General features: G+C 53.4%; 1 protein-coding gene across 1 annotated transcript in view; it reads right to left on the bottom strand.

The window, feature by feature from the left end:
• Positions 1 to 18,008, bottom strand: part of PRDM5 (PR/SET domain 5) — a 125,458-nt gene that overhangs the window by 92,161 nt on the left and 15,289 nt on the right. The window contains exon 2 of the mRNA XM_080673238.1: positions 17,232 to 17,315. Within this exon, the coding sequence (XP_080529364.1) occupies positions 17,232 to 17,315 (84 nt within the window). The remainder of the gene's footprint in view (positions 1 to 17,231; positions 17,316 to 18,008) is intronic.

The raw sequence follows: 18,008 nt of genomic DNA, 5'->3' as shown, positions 1-18,008 counted from the left end.
AGGGCTCCCTTTCCATCTGAATGAGGTTACTGCTACTGAACACACGCTTGGATCTCGTTAAATTTCTCCTATGAACACGGAAGCATCAAGGAAAGAGGCCCTGCTTTAAAGAGCAAATAGCAATCGTCATGACAACTAACAGATGCGGAGGTTTGTTACGCTCAGCCCTGCGCAGCCAAGCTGTTTGCACGCAGCACAGAACACTCTCCTCTAAAAAAACCCACGAGGCGGGTGCTACATCGGAGCCACATTCAACAGGAGGAAACTGAGGCACAAATAGAAAAACCACTGATCTCAGGTTTCTGGAGCCAGGGTTCAAACCAGGACAAGGTGGTACCACACCCACACCGTCCTCCCTCAACCTCCCTACACCTGGCGCCACCTGGGAGCAGGATGCTGAGAGCGACTCCCCTTGGCCCTCACCCTTAGGGAGCGCCCTCCTGTTTGCGTGTGGGTGGAACCGGTGTGTGACAAGTATCGCTCCCACGATCTTGTTGGATTGAAAAGGGAGAGTACCCCGGGGGAGCCTGACCTAATGGCAGGAGCTGTTTAAAAACAGGGTTTTCTCGCTCGGCTGGCGTGACTCAGTGGTTAAGCATCAACCTATGAACCAGGAGGTCACAGTTCAATTCCCGGTCAGGGCACATGCCTGGGTTGTGGGTTCTATCCCCAGTGTGGGGAGTGCAAGAGGCAGCTGATCAATGATTCTCTCTCATCATTGATGTTGCTCTCTCTCTCTCCCTCCCCCTTCCTCTCTGAAACCAATAAAAATACATTTTTTAAAGAAGGGTTTTCTCTGGCCAGTGAGCAGAGAAGTCACAGAGCTGGGAAGCACGAGGCAGAGTGACATGAGGGGGACTCTCCTCTGCTGAGATGGAGGGCCATTGAGGGCCTCAGAATGGCCCCTGAGGGGTCCAGGGACTGAGGCAGTCTCTGGCCAACAGTCAGCAACAGAAGAGGGGCCTCAGTCCTATAACCACCAGGAGCTGAATTCAGCCAACCACCTGGAGGAGCTTGGGAACAAACCCGTCCTCAAGCCTCCTGATAAGAAACCAACCCCGCCTGCACCGGGATTCGGCCTTTAGACCCTTAACGGGAGAGCCCACCCAGGGCCCCACCTCCAGAGCTGCAAGGTAAAGAGCAAGGGTGTTGTTCTAAGCCACCGAGTCCGGGGTAATTTGTCAGAGGTGACCACAGTCACTCCTGGCAGCAAACCAGCACTAGTATTGGATGGCTGCCCATAATTAGCGCTCAAAACAACGCTGCTCTCATCTCATCATCCACAGGTCAGAAGCCGGGGGCTTGACCTGCTGAGGGTCATGGGGAAGGCTGTGCAGGCATCTGCCTCGGAGCCCATTGGGGTGACAACACATTCCAGGCCCCAAAGCTGCAGGACCCAGGGAGGGAGAGATGATAAATGACAGCTTACAACCTACATCATGTTGTTGTATTAAAAATTCAAAAGCCTTACACCCGACTGGCGTGGCTCAGTGGGTGAGCATAGACCTATGAACCAGGAGGTCACAGTTCGATTCCCAGTCAGGGCACATGCCTGAGTTGCGGGCTCAATTCTCAGTGGGGGGTCTGCAGGAGGCAGCCAATCAATAATTCGCTCTCATCATTGATGTTTCTAACTCTCTCTTCCCCTCCCTTTCTGAAATAAAAAAATATATTTTTTAAAATAATAGAATAAATTTTTAAAAATACAAAAGCCTTTAAATATAACGTAGACATATGTTTCATGTAAGGAATTCTTTTTTTTTAATATATTTTATTGATTTTTTACAGAGAGGAAGAGAGGAAGGGAGAGGGACAGATAGTTAGAAACATCGATGAGAGAGAAACATCGACCAGCTGCCTCCTGCACGCCCCCTACTGGGGATGTGCCCGCAACCAAGGTACATGCCCTTGACCGGAATCGAACCTGGGACCCTTGAGTCCGCAGGCTGACGCTCTATCCACTGAGCCAAACCGGTTTTGGCAGGAATTGATTCTTAATGTTAAATGAAGGAAGGGAAGGGAAGAAATAGGAAAGGAACATATTCTTTTTAACTCTAAGTCTTTATAACCAGTTCCTCTTATAAAATTAAATATATATGTGCATATATGTGTGTGTGTGTTTCTACATTTCCTATTTCTTCGATTTTCTCCAAATCTTAAATTATATTTTTTATATTTATTATAGGGCTGCCTGAGTATACTTTCACTAGTGTATGTAGAGATATCAAACTTACATAAGGAAACTATTGACATAAATACTTTTCTACTGCATTTTCACCTCATAAAGGCACAAGAAACCATAAACGAGCAGATGGAGAAAGTGACATCACAAGGCATCATGTGACGCTGGTTTGAGTTTTTAAAGTGGGCTTTCCCTACAGGAGTTGTTTTTAATTTTGCAACAAACTACCTTTTAAGATACGTCAGCTGAAATTACAAAGTGACAGACACACCTTCTCTGTTCAGAGGCGCCTCCCTCGTGGGCAGCTGTGGCACGGGCGCGAGGACTTGCCCTGGCACCCACAAAGGCCCTGGCACGAGGCTCTAATGCCCAGCTCCCTGCCCACACCTCCACCTTCCAATGCCTCACTGGGTGAGTGGACACAAAGCAAGCATGTTGCCTGCAATGAACCCCTGGAGGAAGAACAACTTGTGCTCCTGTGTGTTATCATGTCTGACTCATGAATATGCATGGTGTTTACTTCCATTAACAAGGAGACCCTCCCCGACTCTGAAATCTACCACCTTCCTCAGTACCTGCTACCCGTTATATTTCCTGTGATGGTTCTCTCCCTGGGAGAGGCCTCTGGTTCTTGGGCTGTTACCTAAACAAGAATCTGCGATGCTCCTGTACAACATCACCATCAGCTCTGGAAGGTTACACAGCGCGTGTAGTGAGCTCACATAACTCTAATTAACTCTAATTCTTTATAACCAGTTCACAAGGTCGGAGCACCATCCATAAGAAACATTCATATTTCTGTCACTCGATGCATGAAGAAAACAAACGCCACAAGCAGCCTCACCTTAGTCCAGGTCAGGCTCTGCTGCTGAATAAGTTATTTTTTAAAAAGAAACTTGGTTTCAAAGATGTTTTTTATTTCAGGTTTCCAGGTGCGTGTCTATGACCCAGAGGAAGAGATGAGCCATGAGACAACCCATCAGAGCCCTTATGCTCCGCAAAAATGAGATACACTTACTAGAATGAGGACAGGCGCTCTGGCTGCGGTCCCCAGGGAAAGCGCAGGGCCACGGAATTCTAACATGCTGACTGGCCCAGCGGACACCCTCCCGGTGTTCAGCCAGACAGGTGGCACGGGCTGCAGCGCCCCGTGACAGTGTGGCTCGGCACGCGCCTAAGCAGACAGCGTGTCCTGGCAGAGAACACCCCACAGATCAAAGAGGGGCACAGAGCCTCAGACCCAGTCTCTCCGTACACAAGAGCACATTCCTCCTCCGGTTACCTGCAATCTGCACATTAATACGCAAACTGCAGACGGATGCAGGACCCAGGCAGTGTGTCAGCACAGTCCTCCTCTGGGTTTTGAGACGTCTAAGATTGAAAAATACAGAACTGCCATCGTAAATGAGGAAAAAGGAATATGCATGTGTTTCCACTGATCTCTGGGGCCTGTCAGAAGGAAAGATTTTTAAAAACATGACTCATGCCCTGGCCAGTGTGGCTCATTCAGTTGGCTGGGCAATGTCTGTGCACTGAAGGGTCGCTGGTTCGATTCCCAGTCAGGGCACATGCCCAGGTGGCGGGCTCAATCGCAGGTAGGTGGTGTGCAGGAGCAGCCAAGCAATGTTTTGCTCTCACATCGATGTTTCTCTCTCTCTTCCCTCTCCTTTCCTCTCTCTCTGGAAATCAACTTAAAAATCTTAAAAAATAATAAAATAAAATAAAATGATTCATTCATCAAAAGTTAAAAAGTAACAAATATGCACATCGAAACATTAGCTTCGTGAGCATCCTAAACATTCTTCCACGAACAAAGTACTCGCCCTGCACGTACCGCACAGCAGTGAGCTGACAAGCCGCATCCTTAAAGGGGGGTTATTCCAGCCCATGGACATTCATCTTCTTTACATAAAAGGAAACCAGGGAACACTAAGACCTACAGTCTCTCTGTACATAAGAGCACATTCCTCCTTGGTCACCTGCAATCTACATATTCATATGCAAATTAGAGACGGCCCCTCAGGTGGGATTCCTGCAAACCTGCAGCAGGGCTTGGAGAGGAGCCAGTGAATGCGAAGCAGTTACATGCATGCCAGTGGTTTCTCACTTACATAAAACACCACACCTAACTTCAGAACAAACTCAGCAAACCCACCTTTTATACTACATTAAAATAGCGCTACAATTTGTTACTGAAACAGACCAAACACTAAGTAACCACGCAATGGCTTATGCTCAACTATAAACAAGGCAAGCAGCTCTGAGGTGCTCAGCCTGACTGTGCTCCCACGTTTAATTCCCTGCCTAACAGCAAAGAGCTAGGCAAGCGAGGATGTAACTGACCCCTAAGCAAACGCCCCGGGGCTGCTGCACTCTTCGAGAGTCCACAGAGGGCGGCATCGGGAGACTGGCGCACACACCAAAGTAAGAAACTGGAAAGACAACTAAATAAAAAGGCCGATGTGGAGACTGCATGAGGTCTGTTGGAACCCCTTCTGCCATGTTTGAAAAATACACCTCATGCCAACACCCAGGAGAGCTGGGCTTCAGGCAGGGCCCATGCACCTGAGGCCCAAGGAACTCGGGTCCAGGGAACCGATGCCCGCGCTACAGCAGAGAAGCCTGCCAGGCTCTGCAGGAGAGCACTGTGCAAGCAGATGGCACCCATTCAGAGAGAGCGGGGAGGAGGGAGAGGAGGAGGAGGGGAGGAGGAAGGAGAGGAAGAGGAGAGGCAGAGAGGAGGAGAAGGAGGAGGAGGAGGAGGAGGAGGAGGAGGAGGAGGAGAAGCAGAGAGGAGGAGGAGGAGAAGCAGAGAGGAGGAGGAGGAGAGGTAGAGAGGAAGAGGAGGAGGAGGAGGAGAGTCAGAGAGGAGGAGGAGGAAGAGAGGAGGAGGGGGAGAGTCAGAGAGGAGGAGGAGGAGAGGCAGAGAGGAGGAGGAGGAAGAGAGGAGGAGGAGGAGATTCAGAGAGGAGGAGGAGGAGAGGCAGAGAGGAGGAGAAGGAGGAGAGGCAGAGAGGGGGAGGAGGGAGAGGAGGAGGAGGAGGAGGAGAGGCAAAGAGAAGGAGGAGGAGAGGCAGAGAGGAGGAGGAGGAGAAGCAGAGAGGAGGAGGAGGAAGAGAGGAGGAGGAGGAGGAAGAGGCAGAGAGGAGAAAGAGGCAGAAAGGAGGAGGAGGAGGAGGAAGAGGAAGAGAGGGAGAGAGGGAAGGAAGAAAGAGGGGGGAAGCAGGAGGGAGGAGGGAAGGGGGACCTGCTAGCCTCCCCCTGAGACTCAGCTGCACACCCACCACATTCAGGTCTCTAGAACCGTCTGCAATGCTATGATGGAATCTGAAACAGAAACCTAAATTTCACTCCTCTTGCATTCCCAAGTCCTAAGCTACTACAGTGGGTCAAGCACCGGGCACACAGATAAAGACTCATCCCCTTTCACTTAATTCAACGAATATGTTTCTTTTGTACGAGAAATCAAAGATCAACATTTAGTCACTATGGAGAAGCTCCCAGCCCAGGGAGCGGGGTCAGAGGCCCAGTGTGTGGTGACCACAGTGCCAACCTGCCTCAGGTGTTGGGAGCATTGAGAAGGGCCATGTGGGCCGGGCAGGAACAAGGGTGGGTTTAGGCGAGAAAGGGGGGCCGATGCAGGGAAGGGAAGAGCAGGAGCAGGGGCAGCACGTGGGGCGTGAGATGTGAACTGTGATGGAGGTGGGTGCACAGCAGGAAGCTCTGAGAACAGGGACGGACAGCCGATAGAACCTGGTGGCACACGGGGACGGACAGCGGATAGAACCTGGTGGCACATGGGGACAGGCAGAGGGTGAGAACTGGTGGCACACGGGGACGGGCAGAGGGTAGAACCTGGTGGCACACGGGGACGGGCAGAGGGTAGAACCTGGTGGCACACGGGGACGGACAGCGGACAGAACCTGGTGGCACACGGGGACGGGCAGAGGGTAGAACCTGGTGGCACACGGGGAGGGGCAGAGGGTAGAACCTGGTGGCACACAGGGACGGACAGCGGATAGAACCTGGTGGCACATGGGGACGGACAGCGGATAGAACCTGGTGGCACACGGGGACGGGCAGAGGGTGGGAACTGGTGGCACACGGGGACGGGCAGAGGGTAGAACCTGGTGGCACACGGGGACGGGCAGAGGGTAGAACCTGGTGGCACATGGGGACGGACAGCGGATAGAACCTGGTGGCACATGGGGACGGGCAGAGGGTAGAACCGGGTGGCACACGGGGACGGGCAGAGGGTGGGAACTGGTGGCACACGGGGACGGGCAGAGGGTAGAACCTGGTGGCACACGGGGACGGACAGCGGATAGAACCTGGTGGCACACGGGGACGGGCAGAGGGTAGAACCTGGTGGCACACAGGGACGGGCAGAGGGTAGAACCTGGTGGCACACGGGGACGGGCAGAGGGTAGAACCTGGTGGCACACAGGAGTGTCCCGGCAGGCAGGACAGCCCGTTCCAGACCCTTCCTCAGGGAGATGACTTACTCCATCCAGGTGGGCAGCGCCTGGCGGGGGACACGACCCCATCCCGGGCTTTCTCTGAGAGGCCCTGGCGCTTGTCTAGCTTCTTCCACTCCCTGTACAGACCAGCCTTCCCGCAGCTGCAGCCACAGGTCTCCCCCGGCAAGACCCCCTTCCCAGTGACACCACCTCACCAGCTGCGCCCCACACCCAGCCTCCACCTCACCCAGCCTCACCTAAACCCCCAGCCTCCACCTCACCCAGCCTCCACCTCACCCAGCCTCCACCTCACCCAGCCTCCACCACACCCAGCCTCCACCTCACCCAGCCTCCACCTCACCCAGCCTCCATCTCACCCAGCCTCCACCTCACCCAGCCTCCACCTCACCCAGCCTCCACCTCACCCAGCCTCACCTAAACCCCCAGCCTCCACCTCACCCAGCCTCCACCTCACCCAGCCTCCACCTCACCCAGCCTCCACCACACCCAGCCTCCACCTCACCCAGCCTCCACCTCACCCAGCCTCCACCTCACCCAGCCTCCACCACACCCAGCCTCCACCTCACCCAGCCTCCACCTCACCCAGCCTCCACCACACCCAGCCTCCACCTCACCCAGCCTCCACCTCACCCAGCCTCCACCTCACCCAGCCTCACCTAAACCCCCAGCCTCCACCACACCCAGCCTCCACCTCACCCAGCCTCCACCTCACCCAGCCTCCACCTCACCCAGCCTCCACCACACCCAGCCTCCACCTCACCCAGCCTCCACCTCACCCAGCCTCCACCACACCCAGCCTCCACCTCATCCAGCCTCCATCTCACCCAGCCTCCACCTCACCCAGCCTCACCTAAACCCCCAGCCTCCACCACACCCAGCCTCCACCTCACCCAGCCTCCACCTCACCCAGCCTCCACCACACCCAGCCTCCACCTCATCCAGCCTCCATCTCACCCAGCCTCCACCTCACCCAGCCTCACCTAAACCCCCAGCCTCCACCACACCCAGCCTCCACCTCACCCAGCCTCCACCTCACCCAGCCTCCACCTCACCCAGCCTCCACCACACCCAGCCTCCACCTCATCCAGCCTCCATCTCACCCAACCTCCACCTCACCCAGCTGTGCCCAAACCCCCAGCCTCGCGCCACCCCTCCCCCCATGCTGCCGGAAGGCTTGCTCACGCTCATTAGAACTTTGCTTCTCTTACTGACACATATGTGTTGTTTGAACTCTATCCTCAAACAAGAGAGCTAAGCCCTGACCATCTTCCACTAACAACCTTCCACCCCATGAAGACGACCGGCCGCTTCTGCCCTGCTCTTCTCCGTGTTGGAGCCCAGCTCCCTCCACGGGCTGGTTCCTGTGCCTGGCTGCTCCCGCGCCATGCCGGCCGGTTACCGATTTCCAGACCCACAGCCCACCCACACGATCCTCCGGGTCCAGTCGGACCAGTGGAAGGAGGAGCGCGGTTCTGTCCGGGCCCTCGACACTCCACCGCTTCCACTGCAGCAGGTTTGGATCTAGCCACCGAGTCTAACCAAACTGTCCATCAAACCAGTGAGCCCGAGACATGGCCTGTGAGTCAAGGTCAGGCCCGCATTCCCCATCTTATCCTTCGGAACTGACTTCACACTTACCCAGGCTTCATTTCGTCATATAAGCATCAATCTATTCACTAGCAGCTTTTGAATACTGACTATATACCTTATACTTTCAACCCCTCACACTCATTAGGATGACTAACTATAAAAAATAAAAAAAAATTAAATTAAAAAAATAGTAGGTGTTGGCGAGAATGTAGAAAATTGGAACTCCTGTGTTGGGGGGAAACTGGTGGATTTGTAAGATGGTGTGACCGCTGTGGGAGACAGCAGGGGGCTCCTCAAGAAACGGAAAGCAGATCCCGTAGCATGACAGGAGGCGCACACCCAGAGAACGGAAGGAAGGGTCTGAGGAGACACCTGCCCACCCCTGTTCAGACAGCACTATTCCCAAGGTCAGGAGGGAAGCCACGCAGATGTGCATTGCAGACAAGTGATAAACAGCACGTGGTCAGACACACACTGAAGTAACACCAGCCTCTACAACGGGCGGGAATCCTGACGCACGCTCCAACAGAGGGCCCTGGGACGCATTATAAGCGAAGTGCGCCCATCACAAACACCACGCATGTCCATTATCTGAGGTCTCTAAAGTAACCAAATCCCCAGTACAGTGGTGGCTGCTGGGGCCTGGGGATGAGGGGAAAAGAAAGTGTGCAAGTGGGAGAGGTTCAGATTCGCAGGACGAAAGACTCCCAGAGATCTGTCTCAGAACAACGTGACTATACTGAACACGACCAAGCTGTACCCTTAAAAGCAGGCTCAGAGGGTAAAGTTTGTTATCTGTTTTTTACCACAAGAAAAAAGTGAAAAAACATGACCTTTCCCCACGCACACATCCCTTGGGTTTGACTGAGTGTATACTCAATGTCATGAGTCAGAAAAACAGTGAGCAGGAAAGGACAAGACAGAGCCGACTCCGAGAAAGCCCAGCAGCCCTCGGCGGGCGGTGGGCACCCTCGGCCACCCTTCCAGCTGCACTGTCACCATCCAATGCAGGAGTCCAGGGGACAGCACTGTCCAGTGGTCACTCAGAGCAACAGTGTCCATGTGTCTGGGACCCCCTAGGCTGAAGCCTGCCATGGATCTAACTCAAACCCTGTCACAGCCCATGGGCTCCCAACAGCCATCTCTCCCCAAACCACTCTCAGTGGGGCTGTATTTCACTCGACAATTTTGTAGCTGAAGAACCTGGTAGTTTCCAAAACCTCCCTTCAGATGCTCTAGTCCCCATGACATCACAAAAACCACAGTTTCTGCAAGAACGGCTTTTGTTCCCAGCACTCAGGTATATTCGTTTCCATGGACTGAACACATGATCTCATGTAATAGGTGCTTGATTAGCAACTCGGGCATCCCGGGTTATGATGTACACCTTGTAAGATGCTATCTATGTATATAAAACCCTAACATGCAAATAGACTGAAAGGTGGAACAACCCAACAACCGGTCGCTATTATGTGTGCTGATCACCAGAGGGCGCACGCGGATGGTGGGCGTCAGCAGCAAGCAGCAGAGCGTGGAACATGGCAGGCATAGGTCGCGGTGGGATGGTAGAGCAGGTGAGCAGGGGACCAGACCAAGGCGGGGCGCTGGTCACTGCCATCAGGGCAAGCCTCTGGTGGTTACTGAAAATTCTTTGCTCCCGTGCACCACAATCCTGCCAGGTGCTTGCATCTGCTGCCGGCCCCCTGGACGAGCCCCAATCGCTCAGCACCATCAGCAGGTGCGAGCTGCGGCTGCCAGCCCCGATTGCCCCTCAGGGATTCTCCACCACCCCCTGCTCCTGAGGGGTGATCGGGCAGCAGCTACCACTCGCACCGCTGATGGCACTGGCCCCGCCTGCACCCGCTGCTGGCACCAGCCCCAACTGCTCCACGCCATCAGCAGGTGTGAGCAGGGCCAGCGCCATCAGCGCAGGGGAGCAGCAGCAGCAGGAGCGAGGCTGCCGGCAGACAGGGAACTGGTGGCCGTGGTTGGAGGAACCAGGCGAGGGTGCGGAGGATGGGCCAAGACCCACCCCTCTGCCCACTGAAGCCTGGCGGCCCACAGTTCCTTTCAAGGTGCATGAATTCGTGCACTGGGCCCCTAGTACACTTTATAAAAGGTTTATCCAGACATAGGTCACTTTCATTAAAGAAGACTTGCCCAATCAATTGACCACGTAATCAAAACCAGGAACTAAAAATCCCAACAGCCAGCAGTTCTGTGACTGAAGCAAATTCGTCTGCGAGGTTGATGACAGTGACTTAACCCCAGCTCAGCGGAGCCGGAGAAGTGGGAGCAGGAGGCGGGGGAGTGAAATGCTCTCTCTCCTTTCTGTCTGCACTTAGTAGATGAAATCAAGGTTGAATACGTATCATTAAAAATGAGGTTTCTGCCTGCGCATCACGGGAGAAGGTCACAGCCAATGAAACGGCATCTGAATTAGCTCCATGTGACTGGCTGCGCTTCACATCCCAATAAAAAGCCTCAGGTCACTAGGAATAAGAGATATTCGTTTCACATGAAAACCGTAGCAAGTTCAATCAGAGCCAGTGCACTGAACGGTGAGGCACACAAGCACTAACATTAAAACCAGGAGTAAGACAAAATGGCTCGTTACAGCCGCTGTCACTTCGCTGCTCTGAAAAGCCTAGCCCAGTGGTCGGCAAACTGCGGCTTGCAAGCCACATGCGGTTCATGAGCCGCGGTTTGCCGCTCTGTTGACTAATGAGTTTGCCGACCACTGGCCTAGCCAATGCGGAAACAACCGAGGCAGATGGCCTTCCCTGGCCCAGACCAAGGTGCCCCAAGGACACAGGTCCCTGCCTGCAGGCGACTGTCTCAGAAGCATGGGAGCCTCTGGCCCTGACAGGAGGGAACGTCCCTCCAAGGGCCTGAGAAGACAGCCAACACACAGGGACTCTGGGAGGAGAGAGGAGGGAGGAGGGGGGAGGGGGGAGGAGGAAGGGGGGAGGGAGGCGGAGGCTTCTGTGCTGAGTGGCCTGTGGAGGCCCCACGGCAGGGCTATGGACAAGCTCCCTTGTCTCCTGGGCAGCGATGGGCGGTGGTGTCCAGAGGGACTGAGTCTTTGGTGAAAACATTGACCAGGAAGGGCCTGGCCCCTGATGAACTGGCAGGACTATCGGGCATGTTCTGCTGGCCAAATCTGCTGACCTAAGGCATGTGGTCAGTCTTCTCCTGCCAGCCCATCCAGGGCCCTGGCTCGGGCCACCCTGGAAGCCAAGGCCTAAACCACGCAAACACAGAAAGCAGATGGAACCAAGATGGGAAAGATTGTGAGTTGCAGGCCTGGGCGCCCTGCTGAGCAGCGGGGAAGGCTGGCGAGGTCCCGGGCCAGGTCAGGGGAGCACGGGCCCACCCCAGTCTCCATGAGAAAACTGGCCACATAGGAAGACAGAGCCAAAGCTAGGGCTCAAAGGAAAAGATGGGAATGTTGTGTTCAAAATTACTTAGAGAAACATGGCTCTTTACAATGTAATTTCACATGAGCTATTTTATGAAAATCTAATATTTACATAAAATATTCAAAAGCAAGTGCTAGTAGGGACAGGGTTTCTATCTTGAGTGATTAATAGACTCTAAAATGAGTGGCGATGACCTCACATTCTAGGAGCAGGCTGAACACCACTGGCTTATACATGTAAGCCCGCACTGCACGGGGCGTGGATGGCAGCTCAGGAAGGCGGCTATAAAAGCTCATACAGGCGCCGCTCACGTGTAAACTCAGAGAGAAAGCGAAGGCTCTCCGTGACCGCAGCCAGATAAGCACTGTCCATCTCGCTTATGCTGAAATAAGATAAACATAAAGTGTGTCCTTCCTGCTAGCCTCCAGAATGCAGGGAAACCCACAGGGACCGGCAGGCGCCATTCAGAGCATGTGGGCCTGCAGCCCCACGCCTGCTGCTCCCATTGTTCCCATCACACGTCGTCACGCGTGATGTGTAATGAAAGATGAGAGTCTGAAACATAACAGCGTGCTGAGGCCCGCGTCCCCTGCACCTGCGCCTCCCTCCCTCCGCTGCTCTCCACCTGCAGTGCCTGCCCCGCCCTGGAAGACCCTCGCCCAGCGCTGCTCTTCTAGGAGGTTCCACCAGCAAACAGACTTGGGCCACGTGTGCTCTCCATGCTCCTGATGGGAACACTGGGGGCATGGAAACACGGAGACACCAATGCTGGCCCCCCAGACACCGAGCTCCGCCTTCCCTGCAGGCGGGGGTGTCGCTCAGGTGAACCCACACCTAACACAGCATCAGGACGGGTGAGCATCCAAGACACAGGGCTTGCTGACGGAACACGGAACATATGTGTCATCCTCATGGGGACACTGCGGGGAGCAGACGCCCCTCCTCCTTCCTCAAGAACAAACGTGTTCCCATGGCCACGCTCCCCTCAGAGCTGACCCCCAGCTCCAGGCCGTGCCCGGCGGGTGAGAGCAGCCTCCCGCCTGCCAGTTCTAGGTGACGAGGTGAGGCGCAGGGCGGGCAAAGCAGGTGTGCAGGGTGAGCGTGCGACACAGTCTATGCTTGTCTTCCTTCTATTCCTTACTCTATTACTTTCCACACAAACAACCGTGACCGTACCTGTGCCTCCACCCCCGGGGAGATGTGCGAGAGGACACCATGTCCTCACGCCTATGAACACGACCTCGCCTGCACCCCACCCGCCACCCGCCACCCGCCACAGGCTGGAGGAAGACGCCACCACCAAGCCAGCAAAGCGAAGGTGTGGAAGGAACTCGGGGAACATCCTCACACTAATTAGTCACCCAGCCCGAAGCCTGCCACACGGGTGAAGTCCTCCATTTGACACATTCCTCGTTTTTTGAAATGAGATTCAGTTGTTTTCCGAGCCAAATGCATCTATTGATAAAATCCCTATCGCACTGTCGGTTGTGATCAGAACCACAATTACGGCGAGTTTTCCAACAATGCAGACATTGCTGTTTCTTGTTTTTTAACCAACTTCTTGGCCTGGATGCCCAGGACTCTCCTAATCCTAGGTTGGGTTTGGTGGAAGGGCCAGTAGTTGGCTGGCATACTCAGGGAGGAGCCTTCCTGTGCAAAGCAGAAAAGGCAGCCACAAAACCCATGCAGAACTTCCAGAGGACACGTCACACCACTGCTCTGCCTCGCCCCCGAGGAGCGGGCCAGGGTCGGAAGGAATGGGCCACGGCGCTTGTTTGGGGGTTCCCAGCATTCCACCGGGCTTCCTGGGTGGCATTTGCCCACGGATGTCTAAGTGGTTCCATTTGGAACCTAAAACAAAATGCTATCGTCTGCAAAAGAAAAACATTTGGTGAAGTCAATTCTTTGTTCCAAACACCTAAAAGGACTTCCATAAACAATCAAGGAAAATAAAAGATTTTAAACAATTGAAAACATTTTCCCCCAAAACTAAAGCACATTGGAAACCTGGTGCTGAATCAAGTTCCCAAGCAGCAGACCAGCTGCGATCACAGAACCACTGCAAAGAGAGAGAAAACATCTAAACAAAACGTCCACTTCAATATCCAACCCACCGGAAAACCAGCTTCAGTCAGTCACCGTCTGCAGGGCAAAGAAACGTGTGCAAAGCAGGAACACCCGGGGAGGAGCTCGGGGATCCATAAGCCGTTTCCTTTTGCAACCTTTGCATTTAACATTCTCAAAGCATGCCAGTGTTAACAATAACATACATGTAACCAATATGTTTCTTGAATACGGAGTTTTTAACTAATGACTATGACGCAAACTGTACTTTTATCCAATTAAGTTTATGCTGTAGACACCTGGCAGTGAAGTTAGCATAATGCCCTCTCTTCACAAGTTCCCAGGCAGTATCCACCCCATCGTCCTACCCCTTCCCTCTCTCCCTCAAATGCCCTACCTCAGGTATGTCACCACCTGCCACCCAAGTGGCTCAGGCCAAACATTTCAAAGTCATTCTAGACTTTTCTCTTTCAAAACACAACATATCAGCAAGCCCCATGGGTGTGAGTTACCTCCACCAACTTACAACTGGAACCCAGCCATTTGTCACCAGCCCCAGTGAGAAAGCCGAGTCAGCCACCATCCAATCACTCCTGGACCACAGAACAGCCCCTCCCTGCCCGGCACCCTGCCGACGCCCGCCTCCTAGGCCTCTCTCTGCACCGCGCACCGCGCACCGCGCACCGTACACTGTGGCACAGGGCTCTCCTCCAGGCATGCACTGACCACCTCCGCCTCCAGATGAAATGCACTCAGTGACTCCCTCCTGCTGCTGGTTTGGGTTTCCCAGGCGGCAATGAACTCGGCCATCTCTCGGGTGTACTGGCCATTTGGGTATCTTCTTGTGTGACATGCCTGTTCAAGTGTTTTGCCCATTTTTTTTTTTATCTTGAAATCAGTTTGTAGTTTCTTTATATATTTTGGACACAAATACTTTGGCAGACAAATGCCTTAGAAGAATCTTCTTCCCCCGCTTTCCCTGCTTTTTCGTTCTCTTCAATTATGCCCTCTGATCAACAGTTCTTCATTTGACTAGCCTCCAAGTTACCTTTTCCCCTTCACACTGCTACTACTTATGATTTAAGAACCTCCACCTACTCTATCATGAAGGTGTCCTAACTTTCTTCTAAAAGTGTATTGTTTTTACCTGACATGCTTCCCTCTACATGATCTCACATGGATTTGTCATACATGCTGTGAGTCAGGGGCCAGGATGCTTTTCAGCCACGGGGTATCATCCTCACCCAATACTGTCACTGTCAACGCCCCCTTTCCCCACCACAGTGCTAAGGACATCTTTGCCAAAGGCAGTGCTGCCTGCAGGGTTAAGCAAGAATCCATTTACAATGAGCCCTGATATCTGACAGGATAAGCCCTGGGTCCTATCTTCCGCTTCAAAGCCGCCTTGGTCATTCCTGGCCCTTGGGCTTTTCACATACATTCTGGAATCCACCCAAAGCACAACTCGCTAATCCCCCGTCTGCATCCACGCCTCACTTCCCAGGCCTGGTTTGGCTTTGAGAGAATCCCAAGCAGCAGCCCCATTTTTCAGGATGAGCAAAGAAACACGGATTCTCCAGGTCTGTGTTCGCAGTCAAGATCTCCTGCCCCTCTCTCTGTGCCCCCACTTTCTCCTCCGGGAGCGAGGAATTAGAGTGATGTCCTTTGGGTCCCGCCCCTTCCCGGCTCCTTCTCTTCAGCTGGGTGTTGAGACCCTGCCAGTCACTACCCTGTGCCCGCCTCCCTGCCACCTCTCAGGTGAGGCTATGGGCTGGGCCCTGCCCCTGCCCAGGCTCGCTGGTGCCCTCCAGGCGAGTCTGGCCACCAGTGTCCGTGCAGCTGATGGACAATTACATTCCGATTCTCCCTCCCAAGCCCAACTCTTGCCACACGCGGTACAAAGGCCGAGATTTAGGAAGCAGAGTATAAAGTTCACATCAGGCCTCGGATCCCCGTCACTGTCTCCAGGCTTTTCTGGGGCCAGGAACGAAGGGTTCCTGCCCATCTGTTAATGAGGCAGATACTTCAGGCTTCCCCCAGCTCCCACCTGGTCTTCCCTGGTTCGAAGCAGGGAGAGGGGAGTTCTTAATTAGAAGACACCCCCATGTGTAAGTGAAGTGGAGGTTGAGGAGAAATTTCCCCAAAAAACCATATTTATTGTTTTGAAAGCCCAATTACATAAGAGGTCCCAGTGCGTCTGGTATATCCATTTATTTTGAAACTAGAGGCCCGTTGCACAAAGATTCGTGCAATAGGCCTTCCTTCCCCTGGCTGCTGGCACCAGTTTTCCTCCAGCACCCGGGACCCAGGTCTTTGCTCTGGCCGCCGCCTTCCGTTTTCACTCTGGCCTGAGTCTTCATTCCAGCCGGAGCCTTCAGTCTTCGCTCCTGTATCTCCCTCCACCCCCCACCCTTCCCCTCATAGCAGGCATCCTGCCCCACCTGGCCGCTCCATGCCTGCATGCATGCATGCTGCCCAGAGGCCCAGAGCAGCTGGGGGGCGGGGCTGCTTCCATCTTTATCAGGTTAATTTGCATACTCACTCCTGATCGGCTGATGGGTGTCGCGAAGTGATGGTCAATTTGCATAGTTCTCTTTTATTAGTGTAGATGATAATTTACTATAATGTGAGGAGGTTAACAGTTCTTACAAAAACACCTGCAAAGCTTGTAATCATGTATTTTGGTAGCTATATTTTTGAAAATATGTTATTTAGCCAGAGACACAAAATCTTTTCTGCTAGCAAACATTAAGTAAAGCCCTGATGCTTGGAAATTCTGCATTTCATACTATGCTGCTGCCTCGTAGGCGGTAATGACTGACTGCCCTGCTAACTCCACGGCCTCAGGTGTCAAACACAGCTTCCCTCAGCAACCCTCAAGGGGAGAGATCTAGAAAAATCAACAGATGCCAAGCTTCTAACATGCCCACAGCGTGACTGCTGGGCCCTTTCGGGACCACACCTCTGAAGAGGTGGACAGAGCAGGACCTGGTGAGAGCGCCGTTTCATCCTGTTGCTTTTTCCTGATGTCCTCGTGTTGAGGCAGATGCAAGTATCGTGTGGTTAAAGGACGGTACATTTTAAGGTGGGATTTTCATTCCAACATGGAGCTCAGAGTTGGTTTCTGAGCCACTAGGTCTGCAGCTGGGAAGTAAAGGTAGAGGAATGGAATTCCACAACAGAAAGCGAAGCTAAAATCTAAATCCGGTCCTAGCACATGCTTATTTTGACACCCAAACACCCTTATGCTGGGAAATTCCTTTCCCTGGGAGGAACTACATAAACTTCAGAGTTCTAGAATCGTCTAGGAAGGTATGTCAACCATACTCTTCTTCAAATGCTAAACTTTCAAGTTACTCAGCTTCCTTAAAATGGCAACATTTGCAATGCTGTAAGCCATCTGGAATCACACTTATTAACCCGCCTTGTAAATGCACTCATAGTGAACAGAGACACATGCTTTAAAGGACTAAAGCAGCGTCCCGTCCTCACCTCCCACATGAGCCTGTAGTCCATGTGCTCATCCAGCTCCTCGGGCCTCCTCTTCTCCCCGGCGAACGGCCCGAACTTCTCGCCCTGCAGGGAGTTACACAGGACAGGCATCAGGTCACAGCCAATTACTTCAAGTAAGCTATCATTCCTCTTCGGGAAGAAATCTTTTTCTCGCCATCTTCATGCCCCGGGATTGAGACACATTTAAAATATTAACTGATTTATACAACACAAAACATTAAAAATCCAACTTAATCTGTTTCTAGCCTCAGATCCTGAATCCAAGATATAGGAGCCAAGCTCAAAGGGTTAAACTGCGTAACATTCAAATTCCCAGGAGGCTGAGGCCCTGCCTCTGGCCAGTGGTCCCGGAATGAGGAGCCCTGGGTTCCGCTTGACAAGCCCACCGGGCTGAAATCACCTGGTTCCCATAAAAATCAGACATCCAGCCCAACGATGACAAAGGAAGAAGCAGGCTTCCCATGCTCGGAGGAAGACTTCACAAATAAAGTTTAAATTCTCCTGCCAACATTCAAACAGCCAGGGGCACAGCGAAACCAGGGACCCCAGTGCCCACCTGCAGCCCCCTGGGTGAGGGTCCTGCCCGCAGCCCACCTGGGTGAGGGTCCCCAGTGCCCGCCTGCAGCCCCTCTGCGTGAGGATCATCAGGGTCCTGGGCTCCTTAATCACAGGCTCTGGGAGGGGGACCCGGGGCTGCACTGTGACCAGCGCCAGGTGAGAGCCTGAGGCACCAGGGGTGGCTGCGGAGGGCCATGG

This window comes from Plecotus auritus, assembly GCF_963455305.1.
Source record: "Plecotus auritus genome assembly, chromosome: 6".
Taxonomy (NCBI): domain Eukaryota; kingdom Metazoa; phylum Chordata; class Mammalia; order Chiroptera; family Vespertilionidae; genus Plecotus; species Plecotus auritus.
Note: the sequence above shows the minus strand (reverse complement) of the source record. Positions and strands in the feature narration are given on the sequence as shown.